The sequence below is a fragment of the Odontesthes bonariensis genome, chromosome 9, assembly GCF_027942865.1.
Source record: "Odontesthes bonariensis isolate fOdoBon6 chromosome 9, fOdoBon6.hap1, whole genome shotgun sequence".
Lineage (NCBI taxonomy): Eukaryota > Metazoa > Chordata > Actinopteri > Atheriniformes > Atherinopsidae > Odontesthes > Odontesthes bonariensis.
In genome coordinates, this window is record NC_134514.1 from 750068 (window position 1) to 766752 (window position 16685).

At 44.5% G+C, this 16685-nt stretch overlaps 1 protein-coding gene across 3 annotated transcripts in view; it reads left to right on the plus strand.

Moving 5' to 3' along the window:
• Positions 1-342: 342 nt before the first annotated feature.
• ano7 (anoctamin 7) overlaps positions 343-16685 on the plus strand; it is a 29908-nt gene continuing 13565 nt past the window's right edge. Inside the window, exons 1-10 of one of the 3 annotated variants that reach the window (XR_012770279.1) lie at positions 343-489; positions 3426-3538; positions 5185-5242; positions 6506-6633; positions 8438-8682; positions 8794-8851; positions 12385-12495; positions 12622-12787; positions 12859-12949; positions 13078-13174. Coding sequence is in view for 2 of the 3 variants with exons in the window: in XM_075472701.1 (XP_075328816.1) it covers positions 3449-3538; positions 5185-5242; positions 6506-6633; positions 8438-8682; positions 8794-8851; positions 12385-12495; positions 12622-12787; positions 12859-12949; positions 13078-13174 (1044 nt within the window). In the remaining variant the exon portion in view is untranslated. The remainder of the gene's footprint in view (positions 490-3425; positions 3539-5184; positions 5243-6505; positions 6634-8437; positions 8683-8793; positions 8852-12384; positions 12496-12621; positions 12788-12858; positions 12950-13077; positions 13175-16685) is intronic. The other 2 variants (XM_075472701.1, XM_075472702.1) reach the window with 2 other exon arrangements.

Here is a 16685-nt window from a genome sequence, read left to right on the forward strand (position 1 = left end):
TGTTCCCGTCCATCTTGATTCGGCCGCTCCAACAGGTTAACGACTCACTTGTTGCCATGGTTACTCATCATAACAGATGTAAAAAAAAGTCCTTCCAGCAGCAAAGCACCCAAACCAGCTCAGAGAAAGGTTTCATAAATCTGAGTTTTCACAGAAAAAAGCTCTAAAGAAGAAGCAGTAGAGACTCAGGATGTGCACAGGTCATCTGGACCTGCAGCTGCGGTCAGAACCAGCAGGGGGCAGCATAGCCTGCGGCATCAGCTGACTGTGCTGTTCTGTAACAGCAGCCACAGCTTTAGTTTACTGTTGGTCTGAACTTTACTGTGAAGGCGGGACCAACACTGTCCAGGTACACTGGGGGCGCGGCTTAGCAGAGGGGCGTGGTTTGCCCAAGGGGCGTGGCTTCAGCCTGAGCCTGCACACTCGGAAGCTCCACCAGCTGCAGCAGAGCCGGAGCTGCACCTGAACCGGCACCGTCTGCACGCGCAGGTGAGTCAAACCGCACGGGACGCGCGCACGCGCGCAGTGACTCTGCCACGGAGGCTGTTTGGATTCTGTGAGATAAATAATGAATTATTTTATTTTACTGGATTAAAACTTCCACAGAAAGTTTCGGTTTGTTCTCCTGTTCAGGATCAAACTGCAGAAAAAGTTTAACTTTGTTTTATTCTGTTTCTGTTCCGTGAACCGAAGTTAAAATGTAGAAAATCCCATCAGCAAACTGAAGGATCAGTGTTATTAATCATTATTATATTTGATCTTATGTTATCTTATTTGGTTTTGTTGTATTTTATTGCTTTCACTGTTCTTTTATTGTTTTTATTCGTTTTTACTTCTTCTCTTTATTTATTACCTGCTGTAAAGCACTTTGGTACATTGTAAGGATAAAGGGCTGAATAAATAAAATATATTTACATTAATAATTTATCTGTGATGATAAACCTTATTGATCCAAACAGCTGATTCAGCTTCAAACCGACTCATGCAGAACATTTTAGGCAAAAAATTAATCTAAAAACCATAAAAGGATGAAAACAAGAATGATCCAGAAACGGTGAAAGGAATAAAGAAATATATCAATATATGAAATATTTATAATAAAATAAAATATATGGAATATATATAATAAAATAAAATATATGAAATATATATAATAAAATAAAATATATGAATATATGAAATATATATAATAAAATAAAATATATGAAATATATATAATAAAATAAAATATATTAAATATATATATAAAATAAAATATAAAGAACTGATGGAAGCAGAGGGAAAATGAACCTTAAAGGTTAGAAATGTTTTCTTCTTTATATCCAGTGATGGGGATCTATTGATCAGTCTTGATTTATTGATCAAGTCTTCAGCTCAAAGAAGCTCACAGAAAGATTTCTGTCTGATGGAAATATGAACTTTGAACCCTTTAAACACACAGTTCATAGCTTTAATGGCTCCATCAGTTCATTCAGACTTTTCCTCCAACACGCTGAGGCTGAGCTCTGATTGGCTGCTTCTCATCCAGGACTTCATCACCTGTTCACACCTGAAGACTCTGCTCCTCTTCAGGTTCCTGATCAGGTTCCTGATCAGAGATCCATACCTGTGAGAGCTCTGCTTCCTGAGCAGCCGGTTCCTTTAGGAAACGTTCCTTCAGCCTCAAACAGGAAACTTTCAAACCAACAAGAATCATTCTTATTGGTCAAAAGGTTTCAGCGTATCAGACTCCATCAGGTGATGTTTAACACCACTCAGAGGAGAACCTGAACACAGAAAATGATCTGAAAACGATTCATCCCGACCGCAATATCAAGTAAATTTTACTTACCATAAAACAACAGTTTTGAAGATATTAAGTAACATTTACTTAATTACATCTAAGTTTTAATAGAATAGAAGTACTTTATTCATCCCAGCTGGGAAATTACTTTGCAGTTGCAGCATACAGACAAGGTTATAAATAAAATTAAATAGAATATAAAAATGCTATAAAACGTTAAAATGCCGTAAAATATAAATGCAACTTAAAAATTATATTTATATATTTAAGTTATATTTATTTAAACAAATGAAGTAAAGTCTACTTGTTTTTCATAGGCAGGAACATCATTTTACTCAAAATGTTAAGTAAATGTTACATATCTGTAGTATTTGCTGTTATGAAGTAACTTAGTACAGTGGTTCCCAAACTGTGATACGCGTCCCCCTAGTGGTACGCGGAGGTACTGCAGGGGGTACGCAGCAGAGTTTTTTTTTTATTTATTTTTTTATTTATCAAGGCGTCACACTTTTATGGAGGACTGTTTATGAAGGAGACTCCAGTTTTGTGATGAATTTTACATGAGTTGGGCCTGTTAATGTATTCTTAAAAAGAGAGAGAAATGAGTTATGTTCATGTATTCTTAAAGGGATATGCCACCCCCAGGCCAAATTAAGTGTATCCCCGCATTCCCGAGACGTAAATAAGTGTGTGGGAGCGTTTTCCTGGCGACCCAGGCATTGTCCGAATCTCACTGACCACTGCTTGGTTGCACGTAATACATACATGCTAGCGTCGCCAGCGTCGCCAATCGAAATATTTCGCCCAACGTGAATTATTTTACTTGATTTACCTTCTAATTACTGTGTGAGTGGTGTACTTTCACATCGAGTGCAAATGACTGTGTAAATCTACACGCAAGGCTTGGTTTGCTCATGTCGGTTTGGGAACTAGTTTCCAGTGCGGTAAACACAGCCGAAGCACACTCCCCGCTACGTCTTTGGGAATCCCCCGGCTGCTTCACGCTGGTTTGTTTGAGGAAGTCGGGCCTGGGGGTGGCATATCCCTTTAAAAAAAAGAGAAATGTTACCTGTTTAAGTTAGATAACAAAGGAAGATTATTTTGATTTAGTATTTATGCTATTTTGGTTAATTATTTATATTTCAAGAAAATGTTTTTTATTCTTATGTTGAAGTCAACTGATTTAAAAAAAAAAAAGAGAGAAAGCCTGAGAATTTTATGTTCAAGTTAAGGATATTAAATAAAATGATTTTCATGTAATAACCACTGTGTTGCTCTACTTTTGGAGAATCATCGCACGCGTTGTATGTGTGAGGGGAACTCAGGCCAAAAAAGGTTGGGAACCACTAACTTAGTAGATTTTAACGATACACTTTCAGAGTAAAGTTCATGTAGTATTTCTATGTTTATGTACATACAACTATTAAACATTTAAATTGTATGAGGAGACCTAAGTAAAACTTACTCTTCCCCCATAATTCATGTATTACGTTAATAAAATATTTAATTTTACTTAAGAAGCTCCAGTTCTTACTGAATATTAAAAATACAAGTTAGAAATTATGACATTTACTCTAATAGAGTTTACTTCACCAAAAAGTCCCTTTTTGCTGAGGAACACGTTTGAGTTTGTGTGTCCCAGCAGAAGGACGAAGGTGGGGGAGGATGAGGAGGAGAGGGGAGCCGGGCGAAGACGGCGCTACGCTCATCGCCATGGAAACCAACCTGGAAAACGACTACGGCAGCATCACCGAGGTACCCCCGACCCTACAGAGTAAAAAACTACTCGAGTACTGAGTAACTGTTGAGTAACGTCTGATTTATTTGTTAACACAAGCATTCAATCAGACAGACAAAAATACTAAATAATCATCTTTAGGCAAATTAGAGTTCATCCCATTGATCAAATAAATTAAAATGAATTCATTAATTACAAAATAGCTTAAATTAAAATAATCCAGGTAAATTCAAGAACTTGAATAACAAATAAAAGAGACTTAGGAAATGTTTAAAACATATGGAACCCATATGTAACCTAAAAAACAAACATTCACCTATCCATGGGGGGAAAACGAGTTTAGGAAACTTAGCGCTACATGTTTCCTCAAGTTAGATGTTGAGTTTCTGCTGAAATGTGCGTTTGTTTTGGTTGCCACAGAAGACACATAATGTAGCTGCTGTTTCTCACTCTTTGTAAGGTAAACATGCTTTCAGTATGAGGCCTCGTCTGCGTCTTCATTTCCCACCGTTGGTTCTGACATTTTTCATCTGTTTCTTTCTTTGTTTGCTACGACTGCTAATGCTAAAGCTAACCCGTCCCGCCGCTGAGATCGAGTACGGTCACGTGACCAGACTGCACGGCTGCGTCTGATTGGTGGAACACAGTCAGGTGGTAGAGCCTTTGGCGGAAGTCTCTCTCTCTGTCAGAATAAAACATTAAAATGAGGCGTACGCGGGGGGATAAAAATAATGAGGCGTAGAATACCAAAGAGGTAAGAAGAAAAGTAACCAGCTCATTGTAGCCTAATGTAGCGGAGTAAGAGGACAGTTTCTGCTGCACACATCTACTCAAGGAAAAGTAAAAAGTATAGAGATTTAAAACTACTCCTAAAAGTATAATTATTTCAAAAACTTACTCAAATGTAACTCGTTACTACCCACCTCTGTCTAACATCCAAGCTTCTGGATTCTGTTTAATTACTAATACAAATAATATGGTTGGATGTAAAAACAGTGAAGCAGACGGTAAAGTTTCACAGAAAATGACCAAATTTAAGATTCAAAGATTCAAAAAGCTTTTACTAAAGTAAAATAAAATAAATTAAATTAAATAAAATAAAATAAAATAACTGAAAAGTTTGAAGAGATTAAATGATTGAAACATATTTGGTAAAAGTTCTCCATAAAGACTGAAACAGCTCGTTATCAGTGCAGCTGGGAGGCTGGGAGACTGAAACGGTTTCTTTATGTCACATCTGAAGGAAGATGATTGATTTTGTTTGGCTGCCGCGGGAAACAGGAAGTGTGTGAGGACGGGAGACATGGCGGCTCCAGATGTTTGTTCTGGGCTCCCTCCCTTCATCGTCCCCGTGTTTGTCGTCAGCCTCATCAGCAACAATGGAGGCATGAAGTGGCAGGAAGAGTGAAATCTGCCCTCATTAGCTGCACAAACACTCAGAAACACACCAAATGTTCTTGAAGGCAGAGCAGATACAGGGATGATGACATCATCAGCCATTAAACCGAATGTCTGATTTCCATCTCAGGAAGGACAGAAACAGTAATGAGACGGGAACGATCACACATGCATTCAAAGGGGCAAAAAGGGTAATTTTCAGCTGTTTCTGTGTTGGTCTTTAGTCTGGGGGAGGTTCATGTTGTTGTTTGTTGTTGTTTCCCAGAATGCACCAGCTCAGCCTCGGGACAGGAACGTGTTCAGCGATGGAGCGACTAAAGTCGGTGAGGCTGAACTCGTTGGTTCCTCAACTGCGTTCCCACTGACTTGTGGGGCCCCTCAGGGCTCCATTTTGGGCCCCGTTCTCATCTCATTGACTGTGTTCAAAACCGCATACTTCTCCTACTTCTACTACTCATACTAACTTTCTGAGTTAGTATGCGAGTTTGAGTAAGCGAGAAGTTCCCGGATGCATACTAGATTCTCTGAAATGTTGGGTATGCATCATGAGGTTACTACTCATACTCAAACTACCCAAGATGCAACATAACGTGACGTCGCCGATCGTCATTTCCTGTCAAAACGGCAGTTTCAAGCTAGCTACAACGAGGGTAGGTTCACTTCCTGTTTTCAAAACAAAAGCACCAATTGTATGGTAATGGCTTTCCCTATGATAAAAGGCAACGGGTATTTTATTTTGTGAAAATAACAGGAAGTGCGTTGCTCACTGCGGCTAGCTTTAGTAGCGTCGAATTCGTGGGAACAAAATGGTAAACAGCCGGTATTTTGTCAGGTTTTCAACACGTTGGGGATCTAAACGACTACTTTCTCACCTGAAAATGTTTCAAATGTTGCTAAAGTTTACAGAGTTTAGAGCTTAAGAGAAATCAGCTTCAGGCCGGCTGATTTCGGCTCGGGCAGGAGCGAAATGCATTGTGGGTAAACACTCTGCATACTGTCTGATCGATCAGTATGTAGTATGCAGTATGCAGTATGTAGTATGCAGTATGCGGTTTTGAACACAGCCATTTGCTGTGTCTTTGCTTCCTCTGTGGTTAAAAAGAATAAAAACTTTCTTTATTTTGCAGATGATTCACAGGTTTATCTTCCATCTTTTATCTCTGTAAACTGTCTTGGAGATCATGGATGGAGCCCAGTTTCCTTTACGTGAACACGAACACAAAGGAAATAATTGTTTTTGGGTTGTGCCTCAGGTGTAAAGAACCTTTAAATGTGACAAACCAATCAGAACAAGCTTTTCAGTTCATCCTCCTACGTGACTTTCAGATGGTTGTTCATGCTTTTATCAGACAAAGACACAAACTGTTCTTCACTGGAACAAGTCAAAACTGGTTTAGAGTTTCTGTAAGTCAAATCTGACAAAAGTGGTCCAAATAAACTAAATATTAGTGCTTAATGACTAACTTCATGGTAAAATCCCTCGGAAATACATTCAGCATTTGAGACAATGTTTGATATTTTATGAAGAATGTTTATGGAAGCTGTAAAATAATCGATTCTGAGTGGAATTGGTGCTATTTGCTCAGATTTTGTGTTGGTGTGGGAGGAGCCTCGGAGCTCAAAGGAGGACGGCTCTGGTGTTAGCCCCGCCCACAGGAAATGGAGGGAGGAGTTTCTGAAGAGACTGAGACATGCTGGACTCCTGCAGGAGAAGGTGAGGAAAACAAACTAACCTGAAAGTGAAGTCAAACATTCAATGATCACTTCTTCCTTCTGTTGTTAAAGCCAGCAGTTGTGTGACAACAGGTGTGTTTACTCAGGTAATCGAGGGGAAGAAGCGTTTACCTCGATTACACATCAGTGCTGCAGAGTTTGTTTCAGGTGAAAACACAGAACTCAGAGGTTTAACATTTCAAAACAAACACGAAGAAGGGCTCAACTGTAAGAGTTGGAGTCTGAGGACAAACAGGACGAACAGGTAAGGCTGAACCTGGAAGTCCTGTCAGAAAACTTAGTCTGCAAGACATGTCTGCTGAAGACAGTTATGTCATTTTTATCAAGGTCCTGTTTAAAATACAGCTTTTATGGCATTTTCAAAATGGCCTCGTTAAGTGCTTTTCAATGCATTGTCCCATTGCATTGTGGGTATTTTCAAACTTCCCCTCACTATCAGTTTAAAGGAGAAAAGCAATCAGATTTATAACATGAAGCTGTTATAACAGGGCAGCCATCTTGGCTCTGCCCTCATAAGCAGTCTTAGAACAGAGCAGGCTAACAAGGCGTTGCCCCGGTAACAGGAGCAGGTGCGGCTCGTTGCCCCGGTAACAGCAGCAGGTGTCTGTGTCTCTGACATGTACGCTCACTATGGCTTCTTAAAATTGCACTTTAATTTTGACTGCACTCGACTGTCTCGAACAAACGGTCGCTGTTCGAAAAGTAAAAGTCGTTTCCGAATAATTCTTGAACCGTCAGCGCCCCAAGAGACGGCAGAAGCCAGCGGTGTGATTTTCATTCGGCTACTATGTGTGGCTCGTTTTTTATGGCAGTTTTAAAATGATTTTTTCACATTAATTTTATGATTTTAGGCGTTTATAATGGGTGGGATGTCAACTGGAGGGACGACTCTCTGCGCTCAGAGGCAATTTGTAAGAAACATGTGTGGCAGAGCTCAATGAGTGTGACTTTGTGTGAAAGAGGACAAAAATACCTACGTTTTGAAGTCAAATTTGTCCAAATCGGGCAGATATTTTGGACATGAGACATTTGTTCGAGGAATTGGTGCAGTATCAATTTTTGAGCGAGGGTTTGAGTGAGAGAGACACCTCAGCTGAGATGTAGTCTTCTTAAAACGTAAACTGCCGTTGTGTCAAAGCTGTATAATGTATTAACAAACCCTTTAGTTCAGTTAAAGCCGAGAGTTGCCTGTCACATATAAACTTTGAATGAGGTCTGTGCGATGCTGTCTGGCTGTGCCAACTGCCAAAAACTACCCTATTTTCTCATTTTCAATGCATTTTCCCATCCACAATTTTCCCACTTTTTCCCATTTTGCCAGAATTCCTTTTGACTAATGAGAGCCAAACGTTGTAGCACACTGATTGAGGTCATTGTGCTACAGTGTAAGCTAACGGTTGCTAACGCAGGCTTTTATTATCCGCGTTATGACGCTTCCATTGACGACACTCATCTCCCAATCAGTGGAAGGCAATCGGCTGACGTCACGTTTTTAGTAACGCTTCGGCCCGCTTTGAACCAGGGCTGAGGTGGTACGGAAAATCTACCCGGTTGCAGGTACGGCGTGCTAGTGGAAACACGCAATAGCGCACCGAGCCGAAGCGAGCTAGTGGAAAGGCGCCACAAGGCCTTCGGCTTCGGCATCGGCACCCGTCATTAAGGAGGAGCAGATGGAGGCGGTTTCAGGAGAGGATCGACTCGCTGTTGGAGGGTCTTCAGGGCTCCTTGGAAACAGATGACAGCTGGTGAAGCCTGTCTGTGATGGTCTGTCTTTCTGCCCACAGAGGGAGGTCCTCCAGGCGAAGAAGAGGGTCTGCTTCGTCCTCCTCAGCGCTCCGTGGGGGGTCCTGTGTTACTACGCTGAGGAGATCAGCCTCCGGGTGCCTCTGCAGGTGGTCCACGCTTCCATCGTGAACTGGTCCGCGCACCTGCTCTCCAGACTGTCTCTGCCCAACCTGCTGTCCCAGGACGTCCCCGCCCCCCCGCCCGACTACTACACCTGTCAGTTCAGGGCCAGCAAGCTGCAGAGGTGCGCTGCCCCGTCCAGATGTGTCCAGCTGCTGCTACGTCCAGCTGCTGCTACGTCCAGATGTGTCCAGCTGCTGCTCCGTGGTTATTCTCACCTGCTCTCTGTCTGTAGGTTCCTGGGCAGCGACGACAGAGAGACCTTCTTCAAGACCACTCAGAGACACCAGGTGGTGAGTTCAAGCGCTGTACGACATCTCAGTTATTTACCTGCTCAGAGAATCTGATGGAGGACGGAGGCGTGATGTCAGCTGGTTCAGGGCCCTGAGGCACACAAGTCCGTACACTCTGAATATGTTTCACCTGAAGGAACCAAAACAAAACAAAACAAAACAGAACCAGAACAAAACAAAACCAAACCAAACCAAACCAAACCAGAACAGAACCAGAACAGAACCAGAACAGAACCAGAACCAGAACCAGAACCAGAACCAGAACAGAACAGAACAGAACAGAACAGAACCAGAACCAGGCGAGGTTCCTGAGAGGAACTCAGAGGTCCAGAAGGAGCATCAGCCGGTATGACTGAGTTTAACCAGCTGCTGCAGACCCAGGAGTGTGTTCCCCTCCGTTCAGGTTCAGGTCTGGTTCTGGTTCTGGTTCTACCATCCCTCAGTCTTAGTCCAGACTGCTCTCACTGGTGGTTCCGTGATGGTGGAACCAGCTTCCAGATGCTGTTAACAAAGTGAAGAAGCTCCACTTACCATCCCCGAGGTCTGTGTGGGTGAACAAACAAGAAGAAGAAACTCTCAGAACCATGAACCCAACAGATGAGTTCTGAACCCATCAGCTGACCTCTGGTCCAAACTCTGGAAGTCGCTTCATCTTCCTGAAACCATCGTTTTTATGTCCAGAAAACACAGAAAAATATTTATTCTGTAAAAGGGACGAACCCAGAAACAGTTATAATATAGTTATAATAATATATATAATATATATATATATATATATATTAATATATAACATCCTGAACCTGACAGAAAATGATGATCAGATATTAATGGTGTTCTGATCTGAAGACGTGACGTCATGTTCCAGCAGAGCTTCAAACAGGATGTTTCAGGATGTTTCAGTCAGCAGGCGGATGCTGCCGGAGCCGACGCCTCCAACTCAAACACACTCTGCAAACACAGTGTGTAAGCAGTAAGAACTGTTCAGGACTCCTGATCCAGATCTCATTTCTTTATGTTTTATATAAAAACAGGAAGCAGCTGATTCACTGGAACATGTTCCAACATGAACATAAACCCAGAATCTGAGGCAGAACCAGAGTTAGTTCAGTTTTGAGCAGCTTTGACGTGAATATCTTTCTGTCCTTTCTTTAAAGAGTCTTCAGGAATAGTTCTCCAGGCTTCTTGAAGGACATCCCAAAGCTCTTCTTTGGAATTTGGAAACTTAGAACAGAGCAGGCTAACAAGGCGTTGCCCCGGTAACAGGAGCAGGTGCGGCTCAAGGCGTTGCCCCGGTAACAGGAGCCGGTGCAGCTCGTGTGTCTGACATGTACGCTCACTATGGCTTCTTAAAATTGCACTATAATTTTGACTGCACTCGACTGTCTTGAACAAACGGTCGCTGTTCGAAAAGTAAAAGTTGTATCCGAATAATTCTTGAACCGTCAGCGCCCCAAGAGACGGCAGAAGCCAGCGGTGTAATTTTCATTCGGCTACTATGTGTGGCTTGTTTTTTTTATGGCAGTTTTAAAATAATTTTTCACCCGAATTTGATGACTTTAGGCCTTTATAATGGAAATGGAGAGGCGACCTCTGGCCTCAGAGGCAATTTGTAAGAAATCTGTGTGGCAGAGCTCAATGAGTGTGACTTTGGGTGAAAGAGGACAAAAATACCTACGTTTTGAAGTAAAATTTGTCCAGATCGGGCAGATATTTTGGACATGAGAGACATTTGTTTGAGGAATTGGTGCAGTATCGAATTTAGAGTGGGGATTTGAGTGGGAGAGACACCTCGGCCGAGATGTAGTCTTCCTAAAACGTAAACTGCCGTTGTGTCAAAGCTGTATAATGTATCAACAAACCCTTTGGTTCAGTTAAAGCCGAGAGTCTCCTGTCACATAAACTTTGAATGAGGTCTGAGTTATGCTTTATGGCACCCTTCCATGGAGCCCATTTCTGATCAGGCTTCTTGACAGCCACCCTTCCATGGAGCCCATTTCTGATCAGGCTTCCTGACAGCCACCCTTCCATGGAGCCCATCTCTGATGAGGCTTGGGCCAACAGCAGATGGATCAGCTGAAGGTCCAGATGCATCTCTCAGCTCCTGTGTCAGGTCTTTGCTGGATGTTTTCCTCTTTCTTAAGGACATCACTTTCAGATCCTGTTCATCTGCTGGAGATAGTTCTTTAGGCCTGACACTTCTTCTTCTGTCCTCCACTTGTCCAGTTTCCTCAAATGTTTTAAGGACACACTGCACACCATGCTGAGATATGCCAAGTTTTCAGCTAACAGCTCTTTGGGAATCACCTTGTTGCTGCAGAAATCCTGTTTTCTGTCTGTCACACTGTGTTATCTTTGCTGTTTTTCACACATGCAGCTAAAGAAATGGGAACAAATCTTAATTCCAGTCTAAAACCCACAAAGAGCTTCTAGATTATTCATTTCTGGTGGCATAAAACAGTTTAATCATTTAATTTATATTAATTGTTCCATAATTAGTCATTAGATTATATCTTATATTCCTTTTTAAGCTTTAAATTTAATCTTATTTACTTTTTCTTAATGTTGAATAACATATAATTCTTATTATTGTCTGTTTTTTTTCCTACTTTTCTACTTTTAGACGTGATAACATTCATTATTTTGGGATTAGGGTTTTTTATAAAACTGAATTTCTTATATTAATTTGACTCTTTTGGTAACTGAAAGCAGTTTTAATGTAAATGTACAAAAAAGTTGAAACTATGAAGCTGTTTTTCACAGATGCAGCTAAAGAAATGGGAACAAATGATGTGTCTCTGAGACAGGCTGCTGGGAACAAAGTGCCTAAAGATCCAGTTTAAAACGGCTTCTTTGCTAAGTTGGACACAACACTGGTTCATCCCTTGAGTTAGGAGCCTTTTTCCTGCCTGAATGGTTCATAGCTCAGAGTTAAGTGGCTTAACAGAGAAAAACACATTCCATAAACACGTTGCAGAGCTGCAACATTAGTTTTTTAAGACTTTTATCTTCATAAATGATAAAACTGAACAGTTTTCTTCTTTAATCAGGCTCGTTTCCACGGGATTTTATAAAGTGAATAACAGCAGATTCCCCCAAAGGAACGTTTAACGGGTTGATTTCAGTTTTTAAGAGTAAAATCATGAATATTTAACTTTATCTAAAGGCTCATTTCACCTTTTTTACATTTGTCCCTTTAAGTTCTCTGATAATTAATCTATTTTATCACATATTCTGATGTCCTGCTGTTTCTAAATGTTTCTATATATTATTATTATATATATTTCTGTTTCTGAAGCACAGAACTGTTTGAATCCCCAACAAACCGTAGAAATAAGCAGAAAACATTGTGTTTAACACTGAACATCACAGCTTTACTGACTGTTGTTGTTTTAACTGGAGAAAAAGGAATAGATGTGGAGCTCCTTTAAAGGGACAGTACAAAGGTTCTGTCAGAGACACTTTTAGCATCACTCACAGGACCGTGAGGTCCCTGAACGAAGGAGCCGGTCTCAGGTCTCCTTTCTGTCCCCCAGCTGTACGAGATCCTGGCCCGGACCCCCTACGGCTCGGTGAAGAAGGGGCAGGTGGGAGTGGACCGGCTGGTGTCCGAGCAGGTCTTCAGTGCTGCGTACCCGCTGCATGAGGTGAGACCTGGATCCTGGACCAGATCTGGACCCTGAGCCCTGATCCGGTCCCAGATCTGGACCCTGAGCCCTGATCCGGTCCCAGATCTGGATCGGGTCGGCCTGATGCTCCAGCTCTGTCTGCAGGGTGCCTTCCAGCTGCCCCCGCCCCCGGTCTGCCCCCAGTCTTTGGGTCTGAGGCAGATCCTGTACTCGCACTGGGCCAAGTGGTCCTGCTGGAGACGCTACCAGCCTCTGGACCACATCCGGGAGTACTTTGGGGAGAAGATAGCGCTCTACTTCGCCTGGATCGGTAACTATGGCAACGCCTCTGACCTGTCAGCTTCCTGCTTCTCTGTTTCTCAGTAAAATGTTCGGCTGCAGGTTTCTACACCGGCTGGCTGCTGCCGGCCTCTCTGGTCGGGACTCTGGTCTTCCTGGTCGGCTTTTGGCTCGTGGCCACCGACGTTCCAGCGTACGTACGAACCTTTAAAACCACATCCGATCACCATGACAACGTGCTTCATATTTCTCTCTTACTGATGACACTAATCAAACACCTGCAGAGGTCACCTGAAAGCTTGTGCTGGTTCTGTGTTGCAGGAAGGAGGTGTGTGAAAGTGGAGACTCCTTCATCATGTGTCCTATCTGCAACATCTGCTCCCACTGGAACTACTCCAGCATCTGTGTCACCTATAAGGTACCTGTCATCTGTCATCTGTCATCTATCACCTGTCATCTGTCACCTGTCACCTGTCACCTGTCCCCTGTCACCTGTCACCTGTCACCTGTCATCTGTCATCTGTCACCTGTCACCTGTCCCCTGTCCCGTCATCTGTCATCTGTCATCTGTCACCTGTCATCTGTCACCTGTCATCTGTCATCTGTCATCTGTCACCTGTTATCTGTCATCTGTCACCTGTCACCTGTCATCTGTCATCTGTCACCTGTCATCTGTCATCTGTCATCTGTCACCTGTCATCTATCACCTGTCATCTGTCACCTGTCACCTGTCATCTGTCATCTGTCATCTGTCACCTGTCATCTGTCATCTGTCATCTGTCACCTGTTATCTGTCATCTGTCACCTGTCATCTGTCATCTGTCACCTGTCATCTGTCACCTGTCACCTGTCACCTGTCATCTGTCATCTGTCACCTGTCACCTGTCCCCTGTCACCTGTCATCTGTCATCTGTCACCTGTCACCTGTCCCCTGTCCCGTCATCTGTCATCTGTCCCCTGTCCCCTGTCCCCTGTCACCTGTCACCTGTCCCCTGTCATCTGTCACCTGTCATCTGTCATCTGTCACCTGTCACCTGTCACCTGTCATCTGTCATCTGTCACCTGTCACCTGTCCCCTGTCCCGTCATCTGTCATCTGTCACCTGTCACCTGTCATCTGTCATCTGTCATCTGTCATCTGTCACCTGTTATCTGTCATCTGTCACCTGTCATCTGTCATCTGTCACCTGTCACCTGTCACCTGTCCCCTGTCACCTGTCACCTGTCATCTGTCATCTGTCACCTGTCACCTGTCCCCTGTCCCGTCATCTGTCATCTGTCACCTGTCCCCTGTCCCCTGTCCCCTGTCCCCTGTCACCTGTCCCCTGTCACCTGTCCCCTGTCACCTGTCACTTGTCCCCTGTCACCTGTCCGTCATCTGTCACCTGTCATCTGTCACCTGTCACCTGTCACCTGTCACCTGTCACGTCATCTGTCACCTGTCACCTGTCACCTGTCCCGTCATCTGTCACCTGTCACCTGTCACCTGTCCCCTGTCACCTGTCACCTGTCCCGTCATCTGTCACCTGTCACCTGTCACCTGTCATCTGTCATCTGTCACCTGTCACCTGTCCCGTCATCTGTCACCTGTCACCTGTCATCTGTCACCTGTCCCCTGTCACCTATAAGGTACCTGTCACCTGTCATCTGTCACCTGTCATCTGTCACCTGTCACCTGTCACCTGTCCCGTCACCTGTCACCTGTCCCCTGTCACCTGTCATCTGTCACCTGTCACCTGTCACCTGTCACCTGTCATCTGTCATCTGTCACCTGTCCCCTGTCACCTGTCATCTGTCACCTGTCATCTGTCACCTGTCCCGTCACCTGTCACCTGTCCCCTGTCACCTGTCATCTGTCACCTGTCATCTGTCACCAGTCACCTGTCACCTGTCCCGTCACCTGTCACCTGTCCCCTGTCACCTGTCATCTGTCACCTGTCACCGGTCACCTGTCACCTGTCACCTGTCCCCTGTCACCTGTCCCCTGTCACCTGTTATCTGTCATCTGTCATCTGTCACCTGTCCCCTGTCACCTGTCATCTGTCACCTGTCCCCTGTCACCTGTCCCCTGTCACCTGTCATCTGTCACCTGTCCCCTGTCCCCTGTCCCCTGTCACCTGTCATCTGTCACCTGTCCCCTGTCACCTGTCCCCTGTCACCTGTCATCTGTCACCTGTCCCCTGTCACCTGTCATTTGTCACCTGTCATCTGTCACCTGTCATCTGTGACCTGTCACCTGTCACCTGTCACCTGTCATCTGTCCCCTGTCACCTGTCATCTGTCACCTGTCACCTGTCCCGTCATCTGTCACCTGTCACCTGTCATCTGTCACCTGTCCCCTGTCACCTGTCATCTGTCACCTGTCACCTGTCCCGTCATCTGTCACCTGTCACCTGTCACCTGTCCCCTGTCACCTGTCACCTGTCCCCTGTCACCTGTCACCTGTCACCTGTCACCTGTCCCGTCATCTGTCACCTGTCATCTGTCCCCTGTCACCTATAAGGTACCTGTCATCTGTCACCTGTCACCTGTCACCTGTCCCGTCATCTGTCACCTGTCACCTGTCATCTGTCACCTGTCACCGGTCACCTGTCACCTGTCCCCTGTCACCTGTCACCTGTCACCTGTCCCCTGTCACTTGTTATCTGTCATCTGTCACCTGTCATCTGTCACCTGTCACCTGTCCCGTCATCTGTCACCTGTCACCTGTCATCTGTCACCTGTCACCTGTCACCTGTCCCCTGTCACCTGTCACCTGTCCCCTGTCACCTGTCACCTGTCACCTGTCATCTGTCATCTGTCACCTGTCACCTGTCCCCTGTCACCTGTCATCTGTCATCTGTCACCTATAAGGTACCTGTCACCTGTCCCTTGTCATCTGTCCCCTGTCACCTGTCACCTGTCACCTGTCCCCTGTCATCTGTCACCTGTCACCTGTCACCTATAAGGTACCTGTCACCTGTCCCCTGTCACCTGTCATCTGTCACCTGTCATCTGTCACCTGTCACCTGTCATCTGTCATCTGTCACTTGTCATCTGTCATCTGTCATCTGTCACCTGTCCCCTGTCACCTGTCATCTGTCACCTGTCACCTGTCACCTGTCACCTGTCCCCTGTCCCCTGTCACCTGTCGCCTGTCATCTGTCACCTGTCATCTGTCACCTGTCACCTGTCACCTGTCATCTGTCATCTGTCACCTGTCACCTATAAGGTACCTGTCCCCTGTCACCTGTAATCTGTCATCTGTCACCTGTAATCTGTCATCTGTCACCTGTCACCTGTCATCTGTCACCTGTCACCTGTCATCTGTCCCCTGTCACCTGTCACTTGTCTCCAAAGGTGTCATTATATCTCTCAGAACCGTCCTTTGTCCACACCTGTTTGATAGGGTAGGGTTGGGTTAGGGTAGACTTAGTGTTTTGTCTTGAAGACAATCCTGCTGAAAATGTGTATGTTTGGTCCAGATTTCAGCAGGATTGTGACATGCAAAGAGCCTTTACTGCTTCCAGCCTTCATCAAACAGCTGCTAGTCACAGCTCAGTCAGCATGCAGCGCCTCCACAGCTGGGACATATAGAGCGAATCCACCTGGAATAAAGGTGGTCCAACATTAGCAGGACATGCTCGTGGCTAAATGAGGGTCACAAGCTAACGCCTCAGAATGATGTCATCAGGTTGGTTCTCCGGGTTCTGGTGACGGTCAGTGGATGTGACTCTAACGCAGCCAGGATGAACCCCCTGAAGAACAGTGTCAGTCTGAGCTTCACTTACAGATAAAACCTGAGGGAACATCTGTCAGCAGGCAGCGTAAAAAGGGCTCGTATCTCTAAACCAGACTCTGGCCCACGGCTCAGGATCCGGTCAGATGTTTGCAGGTGTGAAAGTGGACAAATTCAGCAAGTTTCTGTCAGCTATATTCTCAGTTTGTGGT